At 41.0% G+C, this 24,203-nt stretch overlaps 2 protein-coding genes and 1 long non-coding RNA gene across 3 annotated transcripts; all 3 read left to right on the forward strand.

Moving 5' to 3' along the window:
* The first annotated feature begins 5,554 nt into the window (after positions 1 to 5,554).
* Positions 5,555 to 10,742, forward strand: LOC135651756 (citrate synthase 3, peroxisomal-like). The gene is made up of 13 exons (XM_065172163.1): positions 5,555 to 5,912; positions 6,147 to 6,327; positions 6,412 to 6,497; positions 6,867 to 6,971; positions 7,305 to 7,367; positions 7,615 to 7,724; positions 7,908 to 8,027; positions 8,096 to 8,171; positions 8,392 to 8,465; positions 8,574 to 8,694; positions 9,225 to 9,322; positions 9,400 to 9,523; positions 10,395 to 10,742. Exons 1-13 carry the CDS (start codon positions 5,661 to 5,663, stop codon positions 10,524 to 10,526), a joined length of 1,542 nt encoding a protein of 513 aa, XP_065028235.1. The 5' UTR covers positions 5,555 to 5,660; the 3' UTR covers positions 10,527 to 10,742.
* A 2,007-nt stretch (positions 10,743 to 12,749) lies between these two features.
* Positions 12,750 to 14,043, forward strand: LOC135650591 (uncharacterized). The gene is made up of 2 exons (XR_010501577.1): positions 12,750 to 12,924; positions 13,055 to 14,043. It is a non-coding gene; the product is annotated as an uncharacterized LOC135650591 (long non-coding RNA).
* Positions 14,044 to 20,377: 6,334 nt separating this feature from the next.
* Positions 20,378 to 23,784, forward strand: LOC104000987 (probable alpha,alpha-trehalose-phosphate synthase [UDP-forming] 7). Its single transcript, XM_009423154.3, has 4 exons — positions 20,378 to 20,465; positions 20,815 to 22,762; positions 22,930 to 23,203; positions 23,277 to 23,784. The coding sequence occupies exons 2-4, from the start codon at positions 20,835 to 20,837 to the stop codon at positions 23,571 to 23,573; spliced, it is 2,499 nt and encodes an 832-aa protein (XP_009421429.2). The 5' UTR covers positions 20,378 to 20,465; positions 20,815 to 20,834; the 3' UTR covers positions 23,574 to 23,784.
* The last annotated feature ends 419 nt before the right edge of the window (positions 23,785 to 24,203 follow it).

Below are 24,203 nucleotides of genomic sequence, written 5' to 3' on the forward strand. Positions count from 1 at the left end.
GCAAAGACTTTGTTCAGCCAACATCAAACTTTGTGGAAGATTTATCATGAGGAAAATTAGAGAAAATTTCAACTTTTTGTTTTTAGTGAGAACTTAGATTCAAGAACTTGCTTCATTATACTCTTAATGTTAGGTTTTCTAGAAAAAAAATAATATCTAAAATAGATTTAATGTTAGGATTCAAAATCTCATCTAATATATTTTATACTTAAAACATTGGTCTGATTTATCAAGAAAAATCATAAACTCAAATTTTACTCTCGACACTTATCTTTTATAAAAAATAAATAAATATCTAATTGGACAAAATGTGTATACATCTCATCTACTACAGTTTATGGGATCTACTATATATAAGCAAAGAGAAGCACTTGGTACGTAGAAGAGGCACACACTGTTTTGCTTACACGTATCACTAAGACAGTGACTGATTCTGTGATAGTCTAAGATAACGATGGCATGAGGAAGAAGGCGAGGAACAAAGGCAAAGATGTGGGAAAGAGACTGAGATGCGTGAGATCAAACGTGTTCCTGTCTTGCTTTCGTTCTCAACGTCGACGTGGGGCATTGATTAACGACTACTACTACTACTCCTCATCTTCACCCCTTGGTATCATTTCTTCAAAGTGATTAATGAGCCATCACCACTTGTTAGCATCTCTCGTAAGTGTGAAGAGCCACAGATATTTATACGAAAACTGAACTAGAATTACGCATGACATTGTATCTGATGGGTATTCTCCCACTGTTTTGCATACAAGCAAAAATAAATATCATAAATAAATAAAACTTTTGATTGAACTCATAATGTATTCTTTAAGTAGCATGTTTTAATCATCTTCTCCGTTTGATTTTTCAAGTACAAGATATTATCATTATCACCTAATTATATATACACATCCAGTAGCATACTTTGTCTAATATAATAGATTTTTTTTTGTTTTTAAAAATTCTCTTATTACACCTAAAGAGGATATTCTTTTATTAAACCAATAATTGCTTCCAAAGTTATCAATCTAAAGTGAATTTCAAATGTTAAGTAATTGCTTCCAATATTGATATAATATATTCCTCCCATTCTTCCCAATCTTAATATAATAGAATCCTCCTAATGTTAAGAAATTCCTCCTTATTTCGAAGAATTACATGAATTATTTAATTATATATTTTATTTTCATGTAGTAACATAATAGTAAATATGTTAATATATTTGGAGGAATATATTATATTAAGATTTATAATAGTAAATATGTTATTATCTAATGGTATACACATGTAAACTCCTTTTCTGGAAAGACCATAATTACTTTCCTCTTTTTCTAATTTCTAATTAATCGAATAAAAGAATATTATTGACTAATTATTATAACTTACGTATAATAATCAAACTAGCATAGGGGAGATAAGACTTACCCCCTTCGTCTACTCACATGAATATAAGTCCAAAGTAAATAATTGTGAGTTACCTTATCTCTTATCGTCTATGTGGACAAAAGTTTATTGTTACAAGCGACTAAGGGCTATCTCTCCACATGATAATCCTATCCCTCTGCGATCAAGTATAAAAAAACTCAATTTTAGTACAATTACTAAGGGAGGACATCTTTTATTGCTCATCATCACATTCATCTTCCTCAAATTACTAATTTGGTTAGACCATGTTAGAAAATCTCTTTCGACCTCGGTATTCGTATAAGTGACACCTCAAAAGATCATTTTTATCTTGGGGTACCTTGAATACCTTCGACGTCAACATCTTCTCGTGATATTTTTGACACTTGAAAAAGGGCTCAATGTCATAGGAACGATCGCTCATTGATGTCCTCAATAAATACTTGAGCAAAAAAGACTTTGCTCCTAATCCAAAATACCTTCACTTAAGGGGGTAGTAGCCATCATTTCTATACACTAGTGCATCCATCTTGACATAGACACCAATGAGATACAAACATCTATTAAACAACCCTAGTCTCTCACCCCTTAGGATGGCCCTGAGCTTCCTACTCATCCTCTCAAGATGTTTTTAAACATCACTTAGCAAGTGCAAATACTAATAGATATGATATAGACTTTCTCTTCATTTTTACCTCAATTGGCCCAATAGGCAATGCCAACAGCTCACCCATAGTCCCCAACTTTGCCATCGACACCCATCAAGGTTTCTCGACCCGACACGATGTCAACATCCTAGGAGTGCCCAAGGTTTGTCAAATCATCGATTGAGGGGGCACTTTGTTCCTTGACCATAGAATTCAATGGACTACACCATCCTAAGTCTATCTTACCTAAGTCTGAGGTCTGATCAATGGACTTAATGGAAGACTCCTTGTAAATCCAACTATACCAAATAGACTAATGTTTGGAGGAGATGCGATGAAAACTCCAATAGTCAAAAGGAGAAGAGTTGGTCGAACCCATCTCGGGTCAATCACCTTTTACCAAAAAAGAGGAATCGATTCTAGAAAGTTTCAATCTCCCGTCCATGAGGGTGTTCGACGGTAATGTGGAATCCAAAGGAGCACATTACAACTTTCTGTGCCTGGATGTCTTTACATAATACCTCGGACGCCCTAATATATCACACTTTCCCAACCATATTAAAAGACCCAACATGAGAATTGTATGCTCACCTAAAACCACTCTCCATCTGCTCTTTTGTCCAACTAATGAGAGAGTTTAGGCTTCACTTCCTTGAGAATGTATTCCTCTAACCTTCAATGATAACAATTCTCGGACTTAAGCAAGGGGAGTAAGAAACATTCGTAGACTTCGTCGCTTAGTTTATGAATAAGATCCGAGGCATAATAGATGCTCATCCATCATATAACATAGATATTTATGATGGGGTTAAAGTTATTTCTTCTCTTTTGGTCATTGATAGATAGACCATCGATAACTATACCCATGATATTTTAAATAGCCAATTAATATATTATCATTGAGGTAATAGTCTCGGGCAAGTGAGAGAAGTTATGCAAGAGACTGAAGTAGGGGCAACCACAATCAACCCTATCCATGAAGTTGCCTCAGTGAACGAGAAATAAACGACTCGAGCTACATCGCTCGAGATCTGAGCTAACCCCCCAAATATGACTAGAACTAAACTTTTCCTCAAGATAAAAGAGAAAAAGCTTTTATAGGATCCTCACATAATGAAGACCCCATTGACAAAAAGAGACATGTCCAAGTATTGCCTATTTTACTAATATTGCTCATAATACTAAAGATTATTATGACTTAAAAGTGCAAGTTGAAGAGCTCATATGTTAGGAACACCTAGGGTGATTCATTCAAAAGCACCAAAAATTCTCACCTTGATCTCAAGGCTAGTAAAAAAATAGATTGATGTTATCATTAATAGACTTGCCTTAAAAGGAGATAGCTCCTCGACTTGTAAGGCTTATGTTCGAGCTATCATTGAAAAATGCTTGATGACGGAGGGTGATCGAAAAATAATTTTGAAAAAGAGACATAGTACCTCAATCTAAATTATGATGATTCCTTAGTGGCCTTTGCGAGGATAATCGAGTGATGATCAATATCCTTTATTTTATTTCTTTTCAAAAACTTGATTACCAACTAACGTTCTTATTTTAATGACATTTTTGCCGATGAGATTAATCGGTGACTCCATCTTGCCTCTCGGGATTGTGAATCTACATATTACATTCAGAGATGAACCCTACTCCAAAATAATATTGACTAAATTCATGGTGGTTAATATCCCCTTGACGTATTATACGATCATAGATCGACCCACACTTAACAAACTGAGGGTGATGATATTGACTTACCAAATGACGATGAAGGTCCTAATGAGGGATGACATTAGAAAGCTAAGAAGTAACCAAAGAGAGTCATGTTAGTGCTACCTGACGATGGTCTCCCTATCGAAAAAAAGTCTAACCCAAGACACCACCTATGGACTCCCGAGACTTGATCAAGTCCTCCCTATATCTTAAGCTGGTGGAGCTAATAATTGAGGCCCCCCTAGCAAAGCTCAACTCAATGAAACTCAACGAAACTATCAAGATTACAACGACCCTTCTTGAGGAGAGGTAAGAGCAACTTATCAACTTCCTCTGAGAGAATTTTGAGGTATCCATCTAGTCGCCAAAAGATATACTAGGAATCGACCCAACATAGCTCAGTATCACTTAAGCATTCTCTTGAGGCATGACCAGTAAAGCAAATACTTTATAAATTTGCCCCGAACTATCAGTAAACAATTAGTGAAAAAGTAGACAAGTTGTTAAATGTAAGATTTATTATCGAGGTGTAGTACCCCTAATGGCTCGATAACGTTACATTCGATAAAAAGTCTAGTGAAAATTGGAGGATATGTGTTGACTATACCAATCTCAATAAAGTATGTTCAAATGACAACTACCCCTTTCCTCGAATTGATCAATTAATTAATACTATCTTAGATCATGAGCTTCTCATCTTTATAGATACATTCTTATGGTATAACTAAATCAAAATGATAATATATGATTATAAACATATTTCCTTCGTCATGGCATATATTACTATTAAGTTATGCTATTCGGGTTAAAAAATGTAGGAGTAACATATCAAAAGATAGTGAATAAAATATTTAAGTATCAAATCAGGAGAAATATTGAAGGTTACGTGCATGATGTGATAATGAAGAGCAAAACGATCAACTCACACTTAGCATATTTGGCCAAGACATTTAAGTTCTGAAAATGTTCAATATGCATCTCAATCTAACCAAGTGTGCCTTCCGTGTTAACTTAGGGAAGTTTATCGGGTTTATTATGCATCGAAGGGAAATAAATACAAGCCTTAAGAAGGTACGAGCTATATTAGATATGCACCCATTTTGATCGGTAAGAGAGGCTCAACGGTTAACAAGTTGGTTAACAATGCTCAATCAATTTTTATGTTGTTCCGATGACATGTGTCTACTCTTGTTTCGCGCATTGAAAAATCTAAAAAGATTTATTTGGACCAATAAGTGCTAAGATGCTTTTGACAAGTTAAAAGAACCATCCCGTCAAGCTATAATAGCTCACTTTCTTTACCTCATCACAAAATATTATTCTCCTCTATTATCTCTTCATGATCATATATAAAAACCTATTTTTAGTATAATTATCAAGAGAAGAGAGCACTTTTATTGCTCATCACTATATTCATCTTTTTTGACTTACTAATTTAGGCATAAATCTAAACCTCTTCCAATTCTTTATATAAGTGATACCTCAAGAGATTATTATTTTTACCGCAAAGGTTTTTTGAATAATCTTATACATATAGATTAGGATAATATCTAAATGTTCACGACGTCGATGATATGTTCTCGTAACATAATTTATCTTAGGAAAACTCTAATTAATCCGACGGTCCAAGAATTTCATCGAACCACCGTTAAAAGACCAGTCTCGGAAGATACGTGGGAAGTCATTACATTTAGAACTTACCGGCACGCTACTGCCATCTGTCGGTGTCATCGTCTCAAGAAGCGTGTTTTGATAACTATGAATAAATGGGTACAAATTATTGGATTAATCTTCTTTAAAAGGATACAAGTCACCAAAGATTGCAATCGCCATCAGCTGCTTCCCTTCGTTGATCGTGAGCTCTGTCGAGGACGCTAGGGTTTCGATCCCACTCACTCTTTCACAGGGAAGATGGAATCCAGATCCGATCCTTCGGCTCTGGCTCGCGGCCGGCTCGCCGTTCTCTCCGCCCACCTCGCCGCAAACCGATCTTTCGGCGGTTTCTCGTCGGTCTTGGAGAGATCACCCACCCTCTCTCATGAGGACGCGAGGCCGCCGGGGAACCTGGGGGGTTCGTTGACCGTGATCGATGAGAGAACTGGGAAGAAGTACGCACTCCCGGTCTCGACCGAAGGAACTGTCAAGGCCACTGATCTCAAAAAGGTAGATGATTTCTCTCTTTTTGGTTTCGATTTCGTTGATCCCTTTGCTCAATTTTATTTTGTCTGCATAATCCTTGTATTATATGCCAGTTTTTGACGATTTTGCTATGCTTATAGCTTTTATTGTCTTTTTTTATTATTAAAAAACCTTTTAATTTATTCTATTTGTTTGGTGAGTTTGTTTGTCTAATAATCTTGTAAAGGCTAGTTTACTGGTAACTTGGGCTTTTTGTAGATTACTGCTGGCAAAAATGACAAGGGACTCAAAATTTATGATCCGGGTTACCTTAATACCGCTCCAGTCCGTTCTTCCATCTGTTTTATTGATGGGGATGAAGGGATACTTCGTTACAGAGGGTACCCAATTGAGGAGCTAGCTGAAAACAGCACGTTTCTTGAGGTGGCCTATCTTCTAAGTAAGTCTCCTATGTGATGAACTTATTTGTTCTGATGTTTGATTAATTTCCTGAGTCTCTGTCCCTAATCCAATTGTTTTTCAGTGTACGGGAATTTACCTACTGAAAGTCAACTGGCAGACTGGGAGTTTGCAATATCTCAGCATTCTGCTATTCCACAGGGTGTCCTGGTTAGTCTTCATTATCTCATTATCGATGTTATTCCAATTGGTTTTTGACTGAATTCGACAAAGTCAACATTTTGCTATTTATAATTATAGTTATGAGTCTAGAATCAAGTTTTTAGAAGTCAAAGTCTTGGCAGCACTTGTGAGGCTGTTTCTTAATGACTTGGGTGCAAGGGTTCAAGTAATAAATAATTATTCTTTTGCATACAAGGGGTAAGGATAATTATTTCGACCTTCACCCTATCTATATATATGCAAGAACCATGTGAAATGGGCAACCTCTTTTATTGTAGAGATAAATCTATTATGTGATTAATTGTACTGTAGTATACAGTTGTTCTGACACATTATACTTCTGTCTTATTTTTGTAGGATATCATACAAGCAATGCCACATGATGCTCATCCAATGGGCGTACTTGTCAGTGCATTGAGTACCCTTTCTGTATTCCATCCAGATGCAAATCCTGCACTTAGAGTAAGTCTATTATAAAGATATCAAGTCTATAAAGATACATCAAGAAATGTCAATCTGTTCTTGCTTACATGTACGTGGTTCTAACCAACAATTTGAACTTTATAGATGCTTTTTTTTTTCCACGCAGTTCATTCTGAATCTTGAGTTGAATATAGTTTGTGGAAATGAGTTATGTATTGTTATCCAAATTTACATCTTAATGTTTGTCTTACCTTGAGTTAAATATAATTCTTGGACATGCATGATCTATTGTCGTCTGAAGTGCATAATTCAATGTTTCTTGCAGTTAAGACAAATTAACTGCATTTATTTAGATATCTCTCTCTTATATAGGGTCAAGATCTTTATCACTCGAAGCAAGTTAGAGACAAGCAAATTGTGCGAGTACTTGGAAAGGTATGTCCTAATCTGTTCTTTTTTTTTTATTTTCCATTTCGAAGGGCATTTCGTTACTGAAATGTGCTGTTCATCCGATATGTAAAAGCATGGTGATTAAATACTATCAACTTTGGTAGCATGTCTCTTTTATGTTTAGGAAGCTTATGTTCAGACAGTTATGATCTCTTTGTTCTTGCTACAGAATATCTATAACTTCATGATAAATCTTTACTTGTCCACTAAATGGTTAATTTTGCATCTCTAGGTACCAACAATTGCAGCTGCAGCGTATTTACGGTTAGCAGGAAGGCCTCCCGTTCTTCCTTCCAGCAACCTGTCATATTCAGAGAATTTCTTATATATGCTGGACTCTTTGTAAGTTTAGTTTCATGTTTCTTACATTCTATTTTCAGGGGGTCACTTTATCTGCAGTTTTCCTTTACTTTAGATGAAGACTAAGTACATAACTTCAGTTATTGCTCAAGTAGGATAAAAGCAACTTCATTTTCCATGTAATCCTTAACTATCCTAGCTAATAACATTTCTGTAATATTGCAGGGGCAACCGGTCATATACACCTAACCCTCGACTTGCTAGGGTTCTCGATATTCTTTTCATACTGCATGCAGAACATGAAATGAATTGCTCCACGGCTGCTGCTAGGCATCTTGCTTCAAGGCACATAACTTGCTTTAAACTCTAAAATTTGAGGTGTTTGCTTCTCAAGTTTGTTGCTTTGTTTGCAGCGGAGTTGATGTTTTTACTGCTCTTGCTGGAGCTGTTGGTGCTCTGTATGGTCCTCTCCATGGTGGGGCAAATGAGGTACAAAATTAGTTCTGAAGTATTGTTATCTATATATATGTGTTCAACAATTTTGTATATCATCTAATGTTAGAACATTTAAGCTCAGGAATTTCATTGACCCAATCGAGTTGCAATATTCTTCATTACCCTAGATTTCTGCAATCTAATGGATTTGGAATTTTGAGATTTAAATAGAAGCATCTGGAAAGTTATGCTCCATTTATCTTGTACTTGGCAGGCTGTCCTTAAAATGCTGAATGAAATTGGACAAGTTGAGAATATTCCGGAGTTCATTGAAGGTGTGAAGAACAGGTAAGACATGTTATCATATGTTTTGTTAGCATAAACACTTGCTAGAGTAACTGACAGTTCCTTGGAGTGATACAATAATATTGAATTTAATTTGCTGGAAATTTACAGAAAGCGGAAGCTGTCAGGTTTTGGACATCGTGTCTACAAAAACTATGATCCTCGTGCTAAGGTCATCCGCAAGTTGGCTGAGGAAGTTTTCTCGATTGTTGGGCGGGATCCTTTGATTGAGGTTTTGTTATTTGTTCCTTTTTTTTTTACTTCTAAGAACATCGATTGTTTTCTTTCTCAGAAATCAGCGACTTAATTTTGTGATTCTGTTCTGGGAGTAGTTCTGACATGGTTAAAAGTAATTCCTGCACAGACATCATGGCCTTTCTTGTAGGGTTTATTGAATTATGAGAATTGGCTAAGCACAAACATCTGTAACCTAAAATATATTCTCTTTTTATGACTAGTTAAGTTTCATGAACATGAGACCTAACGGAAGTTATGTTTGTATTACATCAGATGCTGACCTTTTAGTTGGTAACACAATTATACTTATATTAGTAATAAAAACGGATTATCCAGCATGGAGATGTTAGAAGGTATATTATGCATGAAATTTACCTTGAACCTTCTGGTTTTCGTGACTCCTGATTGGTTTTTCCCTCTTGATAGTCTATGCAGAAGAACTTGTTAAGTATGTCTCAATGGCAAAACTTATTGTTGCATTTTTGTGTATTAGTTGTGAATTTTAAAGTGTTTGTGTGTTCACAGGTAGCTGTGGCACTGGAGAAAGCTGCTCTATCTGATGATTATTTTATCAAGAGGAAGCTTTATCCAAATGTTGATTTTTATTCAGGCTTAATCTATAGGTATGCCAAGACATCCATTGAAGTTTCCTTATAGCATTTTGCACAAAAAAATAACTAGATGCAATTTTCTTTTTCAGGGCAGTGGGATTTCCGACAGAGTTCTTTCCTGTTCTGTTTGCAATCCCTCGTATGGCTGGTTACCTAGCACACTGGCGGGAATCACTTGATGATCCTGATACAAAGATTATGAGACCTCAACAGGTTATAAAATACAAACAAAGCCTTAAATCTATTGTTTATTGCCAATAGCAATCCCAACTTTTTTACTGTTTTTGAGAGCATTGTTCTAAAGAAATGAAATTTTAGATGTTCACATGAGCCATCTTTCGGGGCCATCATATTAGTGCATGATCGGAGTTCTGTGATCTTGGTAGGGAGCACTGTCAGTGATTATAACGGAGCTAACTTTTTGTAACGAGTGCACACACTTATATAGTTACTATATTCAACACAGTACACAAGCAAGGTTGGGTCATTAAATTTTTGCTTTAGTCAAACAATTTTTCTTATTGAGGTTGAAATATCATAATATATTTTGTCATCAAGAAACAAAATTGTTAAGACCATTGTTTATATATGAAAATTCCAGCACCAAAAGACCATTGTTTAGTCATCTTTATGGGGTGTTTATAATATTATCTTAGCCAGTTATTTACTCTGTTGTCTACTTGTTTGTCTAGTTTCTAAATTCCACTTGCTTGAACTCGGTGTCATATAAAATGTGTTCCGTCGACGTATGGTATTTGGACATGTGTTGGATCATATGGTCCGATGCTGATCAGTATTTAATTTTCTGAATATATTTTTGATTAATATTAGATCGCATGACACATTAGGTATGGTACCAGTTCGATATGTAGCCGTAACCGATACCAAACTGAAATCCAAAACGTTGATTTGCTTTACTTTGGATTATGCAAGAGTTAATAGATTCTTTAGTTTATTGTTTGGCAAACCTCTTTTTTTTTCATCACTTATAGAGTTAATAACAGTTTCTCCAGAAGCTGTTTGTGTTAGATAGGATGACATTCATCACTGCAATAATTTATTCTTCCTCTATTTGATCTTCTAGGTTTACACCGGTGAATGGTTTCGTCATTATACTCCGGTCAGAGAGCGGATGGTATCAGAAACGACTGACAAGCTTGGTCAGGTGGCAGTTTCAAACGCAAGCAGGAGACGGCTCGCGGGTTCCCAAGTGTAAATCCTGGTTTTTCTAAGAAATCAGACTAGTACTCGTGCGTGGAACAATAAGCATAGTAATGTGTTGGTGACAGAAGCATGCACCCGGAGATCACATGCATTTTCCACTGGGGTGGTAAGAAACCAATAAAATACTGTTGAGCATCATGAACATGAACCATACGATGATGCCTTTTTGAGATGAATAAAAAATATTGCACCATTTCCTCCTTGTAAATTGCTACATGTTAACGTTCGTCTAGCATCTGCTTCCATTGCTATCGAACTTCAGTGTTTTGTGTCATGCCATGTTAGTACGAAATCTGCAAGCACTTGCTGCGGCGATACGTTCGATGTTCTTCTGTAATTACTTGCTGATTTGTTCTTCTGTAAGGAGAACATCGTCTCCTAAACATGTAGTTATGTGGATCACGCCTTCATCCACGTCACGCAGTTGTACGTCTACGGACCAATCTCTTTCTCTGTCTTATATATATATATATATATATATATATATATATATATATATATATATATATATATATATATATATATATATATTATTGGGCTGACAGCCTTTATTCAATTCAAAATGAATTTTTATAAATTAACATAACCTTAATTTATATAAAAGGAGTGTGGTAAAGCGGTAGAAAAAAGAGAAAAATTAGAGAGGATTTAGATACTATGTACGGTGATATTTTGGCGAGCGATTGAGATTTGTATATTTATTATTATTATAGTGAATTATCTTTAATTTATTCTATAATTTTTATCATTTACATTGGACAAATTTTTCATGCATAGGGTTGGAGAGATTTTTTGTATATCTTGGTGTCAGCTCCATTAGAGTTAATGACATGTCTTTTTCGATAGTTTCACTTCACTTGTCCCGTATCTTTGGATTATTGTACTACTGCAGGTGCGCTTGGATGCCAGTCACTCGATAGAGTTATGATCGCAACACCTGCTGTTGCCGTTCTCTCCATGATTCAATGGAGAACTTTGAATCTTTCAATGGCGAACTTTTCTCTGGAGACTACATGGTTCTGGTTCATATCTTTCAATTGTCTCTTTCGTTTCCCCTCTCGTTTTCCAAGCCTGCGTGCGAAATCCATGCATTCTTCCTTCAAGATTGTGGCATTTTTATAGTTCATATGCGGGTTCTCTCTTGCCAGCCGACGTCATAAACAAATCAAGCGGACGAATCCATCTTCCTAGAATTTCCACAGACATTGCTATGGTTTCATATCCCCATGATTCCCAACCGTACGAACCAAGGTTAAGTACATCTTCTGCAAAACCATCTCTCACAATATCTTAAGCTTTCAATTGACTTGTGGCAGTGGATCACCCTTGCTTGACCAACGTGACAGCGTTCTTTACACGCTAAGGGCGTTTCCATCCACACGGGGGATTGATTAATTATCTCTCGAGCCCCACTGAGAGGACAACCTTCAACTTGCGGTGGATTGCTGAGACATCGCTCGGTTGTTTCCATGAATGAAGACGAGATTAAGTACAACTTGCAAGATGATGATGCAGTCTCTATGGATGCCAACGAGGGAGACCGATGCCACAAGTGTTCTAATGGACGCTTGATGTCACAGCTACGGCCCTGATCGACACATCACACCTATGAACTGATTGACGTTTTGGTTGGTGTTGTTAGATAGCATGATATGATTCCTCTAGGGGGATGGATGAGGTTCTATATTAAATAGGTAGCTGTTGGCGACTGGTTTGATGGGTTCCTTCACAATGTAGCTTCTTTTCTGATCAAGAACACTATGGTTCTACGTGAAATAATGTAAGTCTGAGAGGCTTTCGTTCAGACTCCGATTGGTAGGTATCTCAAGATCAGGATTAATTGTCGTATGCAGGGAGAAGATCTCTCGTTGATGTGGACAAATCGTTTCGTTTTCTGGCGCATATTTCCACCCCACTTCCTCATCCCTTGAAGCTCAACTTTGACAGACATCACCCAGTCTTCTCTCCCCTTTTTTCCCAGACTTCAGAGCAAGCATCTGCAGTCTTCCTTTACGGGCGGCTTTGACTCCTAAACTTTGTCTTTGGTTGACCAAACCGACCCAACCACTACAAGAAGAACAGTAGTAGAGAAGGAAGTAAGGGGAAAAGGTAAAAGAGGCACAGCGAGAGGGACTGTTTTGGACGGAAACACGCGAAACACTTCTCCCTTAAATTGGGGAAGTCGTCCACGCTCAAACAACTCCAGAGTGTGTCTTCGGAAGCACTAGCTATAAGATTTGGTGCAAGGCATGAGAAGTAATGAGGTGGGACTTCCTTGTAAGGAAGGACTAGCCATTGTTCCTTTGCACTACCCCTGCTCTCTGAACACACTCTCTCTGCTCTGAAACAACTGCTCGACATCATTGTTCCTGCTGCTTGGAACATGTCAGGTGTTGTGTCTGTGGCTTGTTATATGAATGTGCGAATTTTGGTGCATTAATTTCCCAAGTTTCTATTGCTTTAAATGAGAAATGAGAGATGAGAGGCGAAAGTAATATGCCAAATGAGCTTTCAATGTAGGGGGACCAGATGGAACCCGAACGTGAAGACTGGGCAAAACGTCGGCAGAGCTCTTCTAAGGTGGTGTTGTCCCAGACAAGGAGGACTCTTGAGAACGAACTGTTGACGGGGGCGGTGGGGGAGGGAAGATGCGAGGAAAGAAGGCCGGCGGCATGTCTGAGACCTTTATCTTGCACTGAGGTTTACCAACCAAAGATGCAACCAGGGCTGCGTGCGACAAAAGTCCATGCCATGGTACGCACATGAGAAGGAAACATGTGTCACGGACTTACATTAATTTTAGGCCAATCAGCTTTCCGCCATCCGTCTCAGTCTCTCATTCTTGTCCACCACCTTCCAATATATGGTCACCCACACCCCCGCTCTGCCCTTAGCACAGGCATCCACGTATGTTCCCGATGGAGTACTCGCACAACAAAGGAGTCGCACTTTTCTTCATCCTCTTCATCTCCTTTGCGCCATCTCTACGTGCCAGGAAGCTCCTCGGCGAGGCGGAGGAGACGGTTAGACCCATGGAAGCTGGTCTAGTGTTGAACATCCTCCCGAGGGGGAGCACGCCTCCGTCTGCTCCCAGCCAAGGTGGTAATGGCGCGGGTACCGCACGAATCAACACCGAGAGGGTGCTGGGGTCGGTCCCCAGCCCGGGGATCGGCCATTAATAGCTTCTCCGCTCGATCATTAGTTCTTGTTAGGAAGTTTTGGAGGTCAGGTCCATATACTACGTTTTTTCATTGTTCAAGCTGCCTTTCCTTTCTCTTCTTTGGTTCCATAGTTGGATTGATTTGGTATGTCCTGCGCGACGCATAAGGGAGACGAGATGATGTGCACGCGAGGATCAAACTCGATGGAGGGAGTCCATCGCTACTGTTCACTCGTGTCCCCTCCATGAACTACGTGACAAACCGGTAGTGTCCTGTGTCAATCGAAAGCGCGTCAGTCGTATTGTACATGATGAGATATACTGTCAAGTTCGTCCCCTTTTTTTTTTCTGTGCCCTCTCTTTGTGATGATCTGTAGATGAAATTAAAAGAAGAGAAGCATGCATACAAACATACGTATATTTCTACGTGTGTATATACACGCGCACACACACGTCATCCGCTGCGTTGCATGATTGATATATGCGTTCTCGATGGACGGAAGCCCGTACGCCCGAGAGCGGTGGAATCACGGTGTGTAAAGGAACCGCGTTGACTTCAAATGCTGTTTCCATATCTCAAGCTTTTGATTGATTTGATCCATCGATTGGATTGCAGCAGGTTTGCAGCGATCACTTGCGAGTACGGCCATAGTAGATCCGAATTATATGCATTAAGCAAAGGTAACATTTAAACTCCTCTTCTCACTAAACTACATGATAAAGAAAGATGTGAACAAAACTCATAATTTATGCATATGATAATTCCATTCCTGTTCTGGATTATATGAGCAAAACATAAGACCTCCACTAGATTTCCTACTGCTAAATATAGTAGTTAGAAGTTTAGTGGGTTAATTAATCTTAACCATCCTGCTCTGTCCTTACGAGAATGGTTCTAATACTGTGTTTGCTACTTAAATATTTAAAAAAAGATTAGAAATACCCAATCAATTCAGACCAATAAAAATAAATATTCACTGTTGAAGAGAAAAAAACAATAATTTCATTCATAGTTGGGTGGAAACTCTTATCATTTTCTTTTGGCTCATAGGAGATTTATCTTTTCAATCGACTTTAATTACTATATTTATGTTTGTATGGGTATTAAACTTGCATCAAAGCTACAAAATGTACATGCGTCACTGAGCACGACACCTACGCGAAAAAGAAGGTCGAAAAAGATGACAAGACAATCGAAGAATGGTGTGCTAACAAGCAAGCTTATCGGTTGTGGAAACAATGTATAAAAATTCAAAAGGTGCCTACTCGCTCAAACGTGATTGATGTTGATAGCATCTTTCTTGTATCCACAAGCTCCGTTGTCACTGCAAGAAAACGTGTGTGCACAGAATTAACCCTCCCAGAACGGTGACAAGGAATTTATTGTGCTTTTGGCTGTTCTTTTTCTCCTTCTTTTCAGTAAAGAGCTTATCGATGTGTTGAAAAGGCACGCGTTCATGTTTGGGGACGCGAAATTAAAAGCACATGAGACATGTGATGGTGCTAAGAAGCTTGAAGCTGGTCATGTCTGCACTCGGGTCTCGTGACACGCGGCGATCCACCAAAATGCAGGCTGGCCGAGTCCACAACGTTGGCCGCATTGAATACGGAAGCCCTGTCGCCGAACGTAATGCACGTCCAAATGTCACCCCAAGAAACAAAAGGAGGAGATGCTGCAAGTCAAGTTCTCGAGCACCGGCTTCGTCGACCAAGACGGGGACACGGGGAGCGTAAAGCATGCGAATTCTGCAGTCAAACGCGCCGACCACGCTTCGCTTCGATCACAACCCTTTGTCTACCTCTCCCTAACTCGCACACGTTTCCCACTCCCTGCGTGCAAGGTCTGTGTCGGACTCGTGTAAGTTGGTCGGCGTTCCCTTTTCTTGGCAGGTTCGTGGTTGACTAAGGATGCAAGAGAATTCCAAGGGGATGCAGTTATCTTTGTGCTTTACGAGCAAGTAAGTATATTGGCACAGAATCGGGAAGGTATTCTACTTCGGATCGAGCATGGAGCAGTGATATGGTTTGAGTCAACGTGGATGACGTTGGTCGGACCAGAAGTCAAATCCTTTGATGAGAATTAATTATAGTTAGTCATTCTTTAGAGAAGACCATCCTGATTTGATTTAATTAACCTCATATTGATAGATTTGATTAGTGTATGAGTCAAAGTTCTTCATCATCTCATGAGTACTTTTTGGGTGCATTCTATATTTGTTCCTTACCTTCGCAAATTTCTTTTTATTTTTTGAATAAATAAGTAGAAATCTGAAAATATGGAGATCATGAGTGATGGAAAAAGTGTGCCTCAGAAAAAAAACATGTTTGTGAAAAATCATGCGGTTGATACGATAATAAGATGTCGTATAATTCAGCCTCGTCATCATTTCAGGTAGCAGTCGATCATCAATCACGATCCATCTCAAAAGCCTTGTTTGTGAACCTCACTGTGCTATGCGTAGTGCTTTGTGCACCATAAAGCAAAAGAGGAAAACAAAGCTTAGTTTGTCTTTGTTTCTTTCTTTGTTATCCCCTTGAATGAACTGTCTATTGCAGCGGTGGGGATTTCCCAAAACTTCAAGCTATCAATGCATATGAACTAGCTGCTATCATAGGAGGCTATATACTTCTCTTAGCGAGGTGTTCTTGGAATCATTGTAATTGATCTGCTCCCTCTGATAAAGCACAGCTTTTATGCATGAGATCAAATGATGCATGCTTTAGAAGATAATTCTCTTATGTATGTGTAAATAAGGAAATCATGAATCAGATGAGTCCTCCATTAGTCGTATGATGGCCATGGCAATAGAGTTTGTGTGTGGATGTTCAACAAAGGCAACAATTGTTGTCGCGCACATTTATCCTCGCCTCGTTGGACTTTTCTCTATCATCTTCACGATTTACATCTTAAGACCTAAATAAATGAAATGGATGATTCGATAGAAAAGGCCATGTGAATGTTCTTAAATCTCATGAGATTTAAAATAGAATTATGGTTGTCTTCTTCGTATTCGAGTTTGGGTAATGGATGATTGGATTCCTAAAAGATCTTCACGAGGAAAGTGGCCACAGTTATCTCATCGATCTATACGGTATCCATTTTGTTCTTCTGAGGATCCAAATTCAACTGCTTTAGAACAAATGTACCGACGAAAAATCTTTTCATCGGGTAAGTAATTTGCTCATAGTTTCATCGGCTATGATCTCAATCAAAAGACATGCTGCAGGAGAACAAATAGCACCAGATCTACGGTGAATTCCAGGCTACTATAGACGCGATTAAAGCAATGATGAAACATGTATTGATTGCAAAACCCAATGTGTACATGGAACCACAAATCTCTCCGCCAAGAAAAAATCACCATGGCAAGGAAGAAGACAAGTATTCGACAGCCGCATTAATACAGGATAGCTAAAACCTTACATTAACAGGAAAATAATCGAAAATTATTCTGTCGGCATATATATATCTGTCTGTCGCTCTCTTCAGACGCGATCATGGCCGGAGCGCAGGCGCAGCAGATGCCGAGTGGAGCGCGGGTCGCTGTGTCCTCTGTTGCTGGGACCGGAAGGAGGGATGCGCTTGCTCACGAGCACACGGAAGGCCTTCGACTCCTTGGTGGCTAATGTTGAGCTCGTTGCGGCCTCGAGAGCTTCTTCGAGGGATACCGACGGCGGGTGTGGCCTTGCTGAGGACGCCCCGATGGTAACGAGGAGGAGAAGGGCCAACACCAGTTTGGTGGAGAATGCCAGAGGGTGGACAGGTTTGGTAGCCATGTCATGGGTGGTGGTAGCACCCTACAGGGACTTGAAACCATTTGCAGGCGGTGATGGGCTTGTAGGTGGAGGAGATTTAAATACGAGGAGGGAGATTGACTTTGATAAGTTAAGGACAAGATTTTGAGTGTATTCACTTGACAGTCCCAACCACTATGTTCGATGGGTCTTCTTGTCGTAGATTAATTGCTAATGTGGGATACTAAGAATCTTTATGATCTGCAAGCAATTCTAAACTGGTTTAATCATACACATACATCCGAATTCGAGGTCAGCATGACACGGATCCACTTCGCCAAACCTGCATTGATTACCATACGAAAGGAATTTACGGAACTGGCATGGCGACGAAAAACTCTGATCTGTCATGGGCATTTCATTTGGGACAGCGTCGACTGGAGAAGTGGTCAAGTGGGCATTCGTGATGTTGATCTGATGCACCAACCCACTCAAAAAGGTGGGCTTCACCCATGGAATATTGACTTTGGAGAAAGATCGCCGTGTGTGCAAGAACAGGCGATCAATCCCGGTCATTTCGTTCAGGGCCTCTTCTTCTTCTGCTTCTTCTTCCTCTTCTTCTTCTTCTTCTTCTTCTTCGAGGAAGACATGGTTTTTCTTGTTCTGACTGAGAGCTGCAACTCTGTGATCTTGTGCTGCTACAGAGAGGGGTTGTGTTGGATAAAGGAATCATTGTTTCTCACGCAGGTTCTCGATCAACGCGGGACCAGATCTCTATCCTTGGAAAGGAAGACGGAGAGAGAATAAAGGGAATAAAGTTGTTCTGTCATCCATCGACATGGACCGACGGATGCACAAGTCTCCGCGGCTGACGCAGCTGCTCGCATCTCACCATACTGTTCCGCCAACGACGTCGACGCCGACGCCGACTCCCCATGCTTTACGCCTGCAAGATAACCCGTCCTCCATCAATCGCCCATCCAAACAACTGGTCCACATCATCACTACTCACACATATCTGACTCTCAGATCTTCCACTACAAAACAAGTGGTGAAGGAGCCGAGAAATCACAAGCTGCTCAGCTCATGGCGTTTCCAGGGGTCCAACGTAGAGAGACTGTCAAATAAGGCGGTGTGCCGAAACCACTGAACTTATCTACTGCGAGATCATGATAAGAACATTGTTGTTGCGTGGAAGAATCCAAAACTCACCGAACTTTTGTGGACAAAGACCGAGCTCCGAAAACTACGTCCTCAAAGTTGCATGGAATAATGGAGTGCATGGTGTGATAGCTCTGCTCGACCGCTGCACATATTGGATGAGACCAATTGACTTCTGATACAACATTCCAGAGTAGCGCGCATAAACAAAGGTCTTCACGTTGACTTATGTATACGTTTTTGATCTTATCTTTGCTATAAGCGATCTTAATTCTTCTTCCTTGATGCAAGTTAATTAAACCAAGTTTACATGGCTGTTCTTTCGTCATCCTCCAGCAGCAAGTTAATGGAGTTCTTTCTCCTTTCTTTGTCTTTTTTGCTTCCATCTTCTTTTTAAAGTTGGTGTCACAGATAAAGGAGATCGGAATACTTTCTTATCACTTGCAATTGATGGAATGGAAAGCCCACTTTTTGTACAGTTGAAGAGGGGCCTCATCACGGGACAGAAATCCACATTGGAAGGTGAGAAGCTAAAGCTAAACCTGCATATACATACATAATAGGAAGCTTACTATTCAGATCACCTTTTTACTATTGATTATCCATTTTTTTTTTCCTTTCTTCCCCACAACCCTTCGCTATGCTAACCTATCGACACTGTCATCGCTTGTGTTCTTTGCTAGCGTTCTTATCACAGACTATACCGACACTTGCTATCAATATTGTTCATCGATACCACTCGATATCATCTTTCAACAAAAAGAAGAAGATGAGAAGAAGAAAATATGTATATATATATTTAAAAAATATAAATATTTAAAAATAAAATAAAATTATAAATAGTAATATCGTTAAATATTCTCATAAGAAAAATCCTAATTGTTGAGAATATGTTTGATAACTGTATTCCACTTACATTAATTGAACTCAATTTGTTTAGATCAATTTTGATATTTTTTGACTTTCTAGGGTTTTATTTCAAGTTCTATATATTATTTAGTTACTTATGTTTCTAAAAGTCAATTAATGACACTTGAGCCAATCTGATAATATTGTGGTTGCACCCACTCGAGTTGATAATTAATCATTGACGGCAATATAAATCTATCTCTACATGATCTTACTCGAGTTTTACATCGTGTACTGCTGCTGGTATTACTACCACTAACTCACATCAGGATGACGATTGTCCATTTCATCACAGTCATCCAATAAAAGTAAATACAAACAAAACCTGCAGCACGTACGAAAATATTCTTCGACGTAGCGCAGTTGCATTCCCTTTGTAGTTATTCTTCATTGCAAGCGGGTTGGGCTGGTCCATATTGAGGGTTGGTCCAATTTCCTGTTCCCAACCCGGTTTAAATGGCTTCCTGGCTAAACTCGTTCCACGCCTTGATAGTTCATGACAGCAGAATTTAATGATAATTAAGCTACTACCACAGTTGGTAATTAGACTTACAATCCATAATTCTAAACATAACAGAAGCTAATGGGGTGGTGGTTCAGTCAACCTAAGTGGCATTTTTGCTGACGAGGGCCACTGTGTGCGGAATTAACTGACCGTTGTGCTCATTGTTGAGAGTATTCGGCTACGCGGCTACAATTCCAACCACATCTAACTGCATGTGAGCTGAATAAACTGCCACACCTCTCTTCCTCGCTCCCTTTTTCTGGTCTCTGTAACGGCAGTAACCGAAGGAAGTCATAAAACCGAACAACACGACTCCATTTCTTCCTCAGTTCACTTCGTCCTGTTTCTTCTATGCTTTCTTGGGTCGGTTGGGGAGCAGAGCCTCGGCCGTGGCGGTGAGAGCAACGACTTCCGAGAAATCTCTTGCGTTTCCAAGCAAAAATTCGTCGTCTTTGATCGAGGTTTGATGATCCCTTCCCCCCATGAATGTTCGTCTCCGGATTCTTTCTTTGATCGGAAGCTTCTTGGCTTCTCATCTTTGGGTTCTTTTTATTTCGATCGAGTCGTTCTTGATCGATGGAAGCTGTTGAGTTGGAATTCTCATGAGATATAGCCTTAACTTCTCTTTCTATTGTGGAGTTGGAATTCTCATGGCTCCGCTGATGGACTGAGTCTTTAGTGTTTGAATGATGCGTGCGCGCGATAGAATGCGATGGACATGGAGGAAAGAATTCGATGAAAGCGTAGGCTTAGGAGTAGTTTCCATGCCACTCCTGACGTAGAGATCTAATTTTCCTTGCTGCGTGACAGGAACGAAGCTGCCATCGGCAATGGGGAACGAGCAATCGAGGGCGGCACCATCGCTGATGGCGGCGATGGCGAAGCTGGGCGAGCAGGAACGACGGTTTAACACCGCCACGGACTCCGAGTCGGGTTCGGTGCAACGGCCGAAAGCGCGACTGATCATGGTGATGAACCAACTTCCAGTCCGCGCCACCAAGGACCCCTCGGCCCCCGGGGGGTGGATCTTTAACGAGGACGAGGACTCTCCCATCGCCCACCTCACCGAGAGCTCACCGGCCGGCGCAGAACTCGTCTTGGTAGGCACCCTCCCTTGCGCCACCGATCTTCCTCAGAAGCTATGTACCAACCTCACCACCCAGGGCCTCCGCCTCCATGACTTCCTCTTCTTTCCTGTCTTCATCCCGTCACAAACAGAGTCTCTGGTCTCCTGCGTCTGCAACAAATACCTCAACCGCGCCCTCCATTCCGTTCTCCCTTTCACCATAGACGAACCCTGCTACGACCTTGGCACCACCACGGCCTGGTACCAAGCCACGGCCCTCTTTGCGGACGTGGTCGCCAGAACCCTCACCTCTGGAGAGGACCTCGTCTGGGTGCAGGACTACCATCTCTTCCTCCTTCCCTCTGTCCTCCGTTGCCGCCGCCCGTACGTCCGCCTCGGCTTCTCCCTCCATGCCCCCTTTCCCTCCCCGGACTTCTTCCTTCCCCTTCCCCTCGCCGTCCGAATCCTCCGGTCTCTTCTCTGCTGCGACCTGCTCGGCTTCCACGCGCTGGACCAGGCCCGCCACTTCCTTGCCTGCTGCCACCGCGCCCTCGGGCTCCGCCAGTGCACCCGCCTCTCTCCGTCCCCCGACGGCTTTCTCGGCATCAACCACCTCGGCCGCACCATCGGGATCCACGTTCTCTTCCCTGGCATGGCCCGCTTCCAGATGTCAAACTACTACTCCGCCGCCCAGTCCACACCTGTCCAAGAAGATCTTTCTCGTCTCCGCGACCGATTCAGTGGCAATATCGTTCTCCTCGGCATGGACGATTTGGACGTCTTCAGTTCCATCAATCTCAAGCTGCTTGCCGTCGAGCGGCTTCTCCAGAGGCATGCCCACTACCGGGGCCGTATCGTCCTGGTCCAGGTGATCACCGGAATGGACCCCGAAGACGAGCGCAGCACCTTGCTCCTCCAGGATATCCGCGCTAACTGCGAGAGAATAAACAGCGTGTTCGGTTCGGATCTTTACAAGCCGATAGTGTTAAAAAGACGGGCGATGAGCTCAGAAGTCAAGGCCGCACACTACATGCTCGCCGACTGCCTTGTGATCACGGCCATGAGGTGCGGAGCAAATCTTATCCCCTACGAGTACGTTGTTTCGCGTCAGGCCGACCCCTCAACCCCTTCCGCACCGAAGAAGAGCAGGCTTGTCCTATCGGAGTTCATGGGGTGCTCGCAGGCGCTAAGCAGGGCGACCACGGTCAACCCACTGAACATCGACGACACAGCGGAAGCGTTGGCCAAAGCAATCGACATGAGCGAGGAGGAGCAGCAGGAACAGCATGAGAAGCACCACACCTTCATCGAAAACCACGATGTGGCCTACTGGTCCAGGAGCTTTGCCGAGGATCTGAGGAGCTGCACCGAGGATCACCTGAACAACAGAGTGAGAATGGATGGTTCGATCGTGACGGTACATAAAGAGAGCTTCACAGAGCTCCAGAAACAAAGGGTAACCATGGCTTACATGAACACTGCGACCAGGGTCTTGCTGTTGGACTATGATGGGACTCTGGAATCCGTGTTGGACACACCACAAACATGGGTGATAGAAACCCTGAACGCCCTGTGTGCTATGCCCAAGAACACGGTCTTCATCGTCAGTGGAAGAACAAAGAAGGAATTACAAACGTATTTTGGGGCGTGCAGAGGTCTTGGGATCGCTGCCGAACATGGCTACTACATAAGGTATAATCCTGTCCATCAAGAGTTTATCGATGTTGTGTATGTGCTGATACAGCCTCTGTGGATCTCATGAATCCTCATTCTCAGTAGGAAGAAACAATCACTTAACAGGTGGAACTACATTAGTGACACGGTCGTAAACCCTGAAACATTTCGATCTTTACTTTTAGGTGGCCCGGAAAAAATGAATGGATAACTGCAGATGACGGCGACGACCTTGATTGGGTCCGTATCGCTCGGCCAGTGATGAAATGGTACACCCGGGCCACGAACCATTCCATAATGGAGATCAAAGACAGTGCACTTGTGTGGCAGTGCCGGCATTCCGACGCGATCTATGCATCTGAGCAGACAAACGAGATGGCGGACCATTTAAAGGATCTGCTGATGAACGAGCCGGTAGCCGTCAAGACCGGAGACCGTTCAGTGGAAGTCCATCCGAAGGTATGTTATGCGTGCGTTTACGACAAGAGAACTGACCCATGCCTGTTACGTTGTTTCATCTGCGTTCTCACAGGGTGTTAACAAAGGCTCATGTGCCAAGAAGATCCTCTCGGCAATGGCAGACCACCGTCGACGAGCGGACTTTGTGCTGTGCGTCGGTGATGACTCCTCGGACGAGGAAATGTTCGAACTTTTCGCCTCCAAAAAGCACGAGGATGTCGTTGCTTCCCGCGCCACCGTGTTCACCTGCAAGGTTGCCGGGAAGCCCAGCAGGGCCAAGTATTATCTGGAAAACATGGAGGAGGTCAAAGGTTTGCTTGTAGCTCTTAAAAATGCCGTGGGACCGATATTCCACCGCCCGCACGGATGATATCTGCAGTGAAGTTGGACATGTCATCAGGGATAGGTTGAGAGTGATTTGCTGGACCCGAACAATCAATTCGTATGCTGTCTCTGCTTCCCATGATTGCTTCGATTCTGGACACATGTTATATGCGCGTGGCGTCGAGGAGCAAGAGGGATCTTCGACTTACAAAATATTTAATCAAATTTGTATTAGCACCAGATAGTTAAAACCTTTACTTTTTATATTAACACAGTATTAATATTTTAGATGTAAGAAAAATATACGATCAAGTATATCAACACCATATATTTTAGGTGTAAAAGAACTACACTTTCGTTATTTTTTATAAACTTTTTATTATTTTCCCCTTAGAACTTCATTCCATAGCAAAGGCCAACAAATCACCTTAATATATATATATATATATATGCTGACTTATAGAGTGATCTTTATTAGGTGGCCCGGACAAAATGAATGGATGACAATAGATGAAACCAACGACATACTATGAGTACAATTGTTATATAGTTTATAGTTTAAAGTTAACACACTTTGATGCTGTTATATATCTCTTACATCAAGCATCTCTCTGAGTATAATTAAGGTCAAACATACTATGATGCTCTCACGTATCCAATAATCTTATACAATTGT

The sequence above is a fragment of the Musa acuminata genome, chromosome BXJ3-10 (assembly GCF_036884655.1).
Source record: "Musa acuminata AAA Group cultivar baxijiao chromosome BXJ3-10, Cavendish_Baxijiao_AAA, whole genome shotgun sequence".
In the NCBI taxonomy this organism is placed as follows: Eukaryota; Viridiplantae; Streptophyta; class Magnoliopsida; order Zingiberales; family Musaceae; genus Musa; species Musa acuminata.

Coding starts and splice junctions, on each gene's coding strand:
- LOC104000987 (XM_009423154.3), top strand. CDS start 20,835: ATGGGGAACGAGCAATCGAGGGCGGCACCATCGCTGATGGCGGCGATG. Junction 22,763..22,929: donor GAACATGGCTACTACATAAG/GTATAATCCTGT, acceptor CTTTACTTTTAG/GTGGCCCGGAAAAAATGAAT. Junction 23,204..23,276: donor CAGTGGAAGTCCATCCGAAG/GTATGTTATGCG, acceptor GCGTTCTCACAG/GGTGTTAACAAAGGCTCATG.
- LOC135651756 (XM_065172163.1), top strand. CDS start 5,661: ATGGAATCCAGATCCGATCCTTCGGCTCTGGCTCGCGGCCGGCTCGCC. Junction 7,368..7,614: donor TTGTGCGAGTACTTGGAAAG/GTATGTCCTAAT, acceptor TTGCATCTCTAG/GTACCAACAATTGCAGCTGC. Junction 8,028..8,095: donor GCTAGGCATCTTGCTTCAAG/GCACATAACTTG, acceptor CTTTGTTTGCAG/CGGAGTTGATGTTTTTACTG.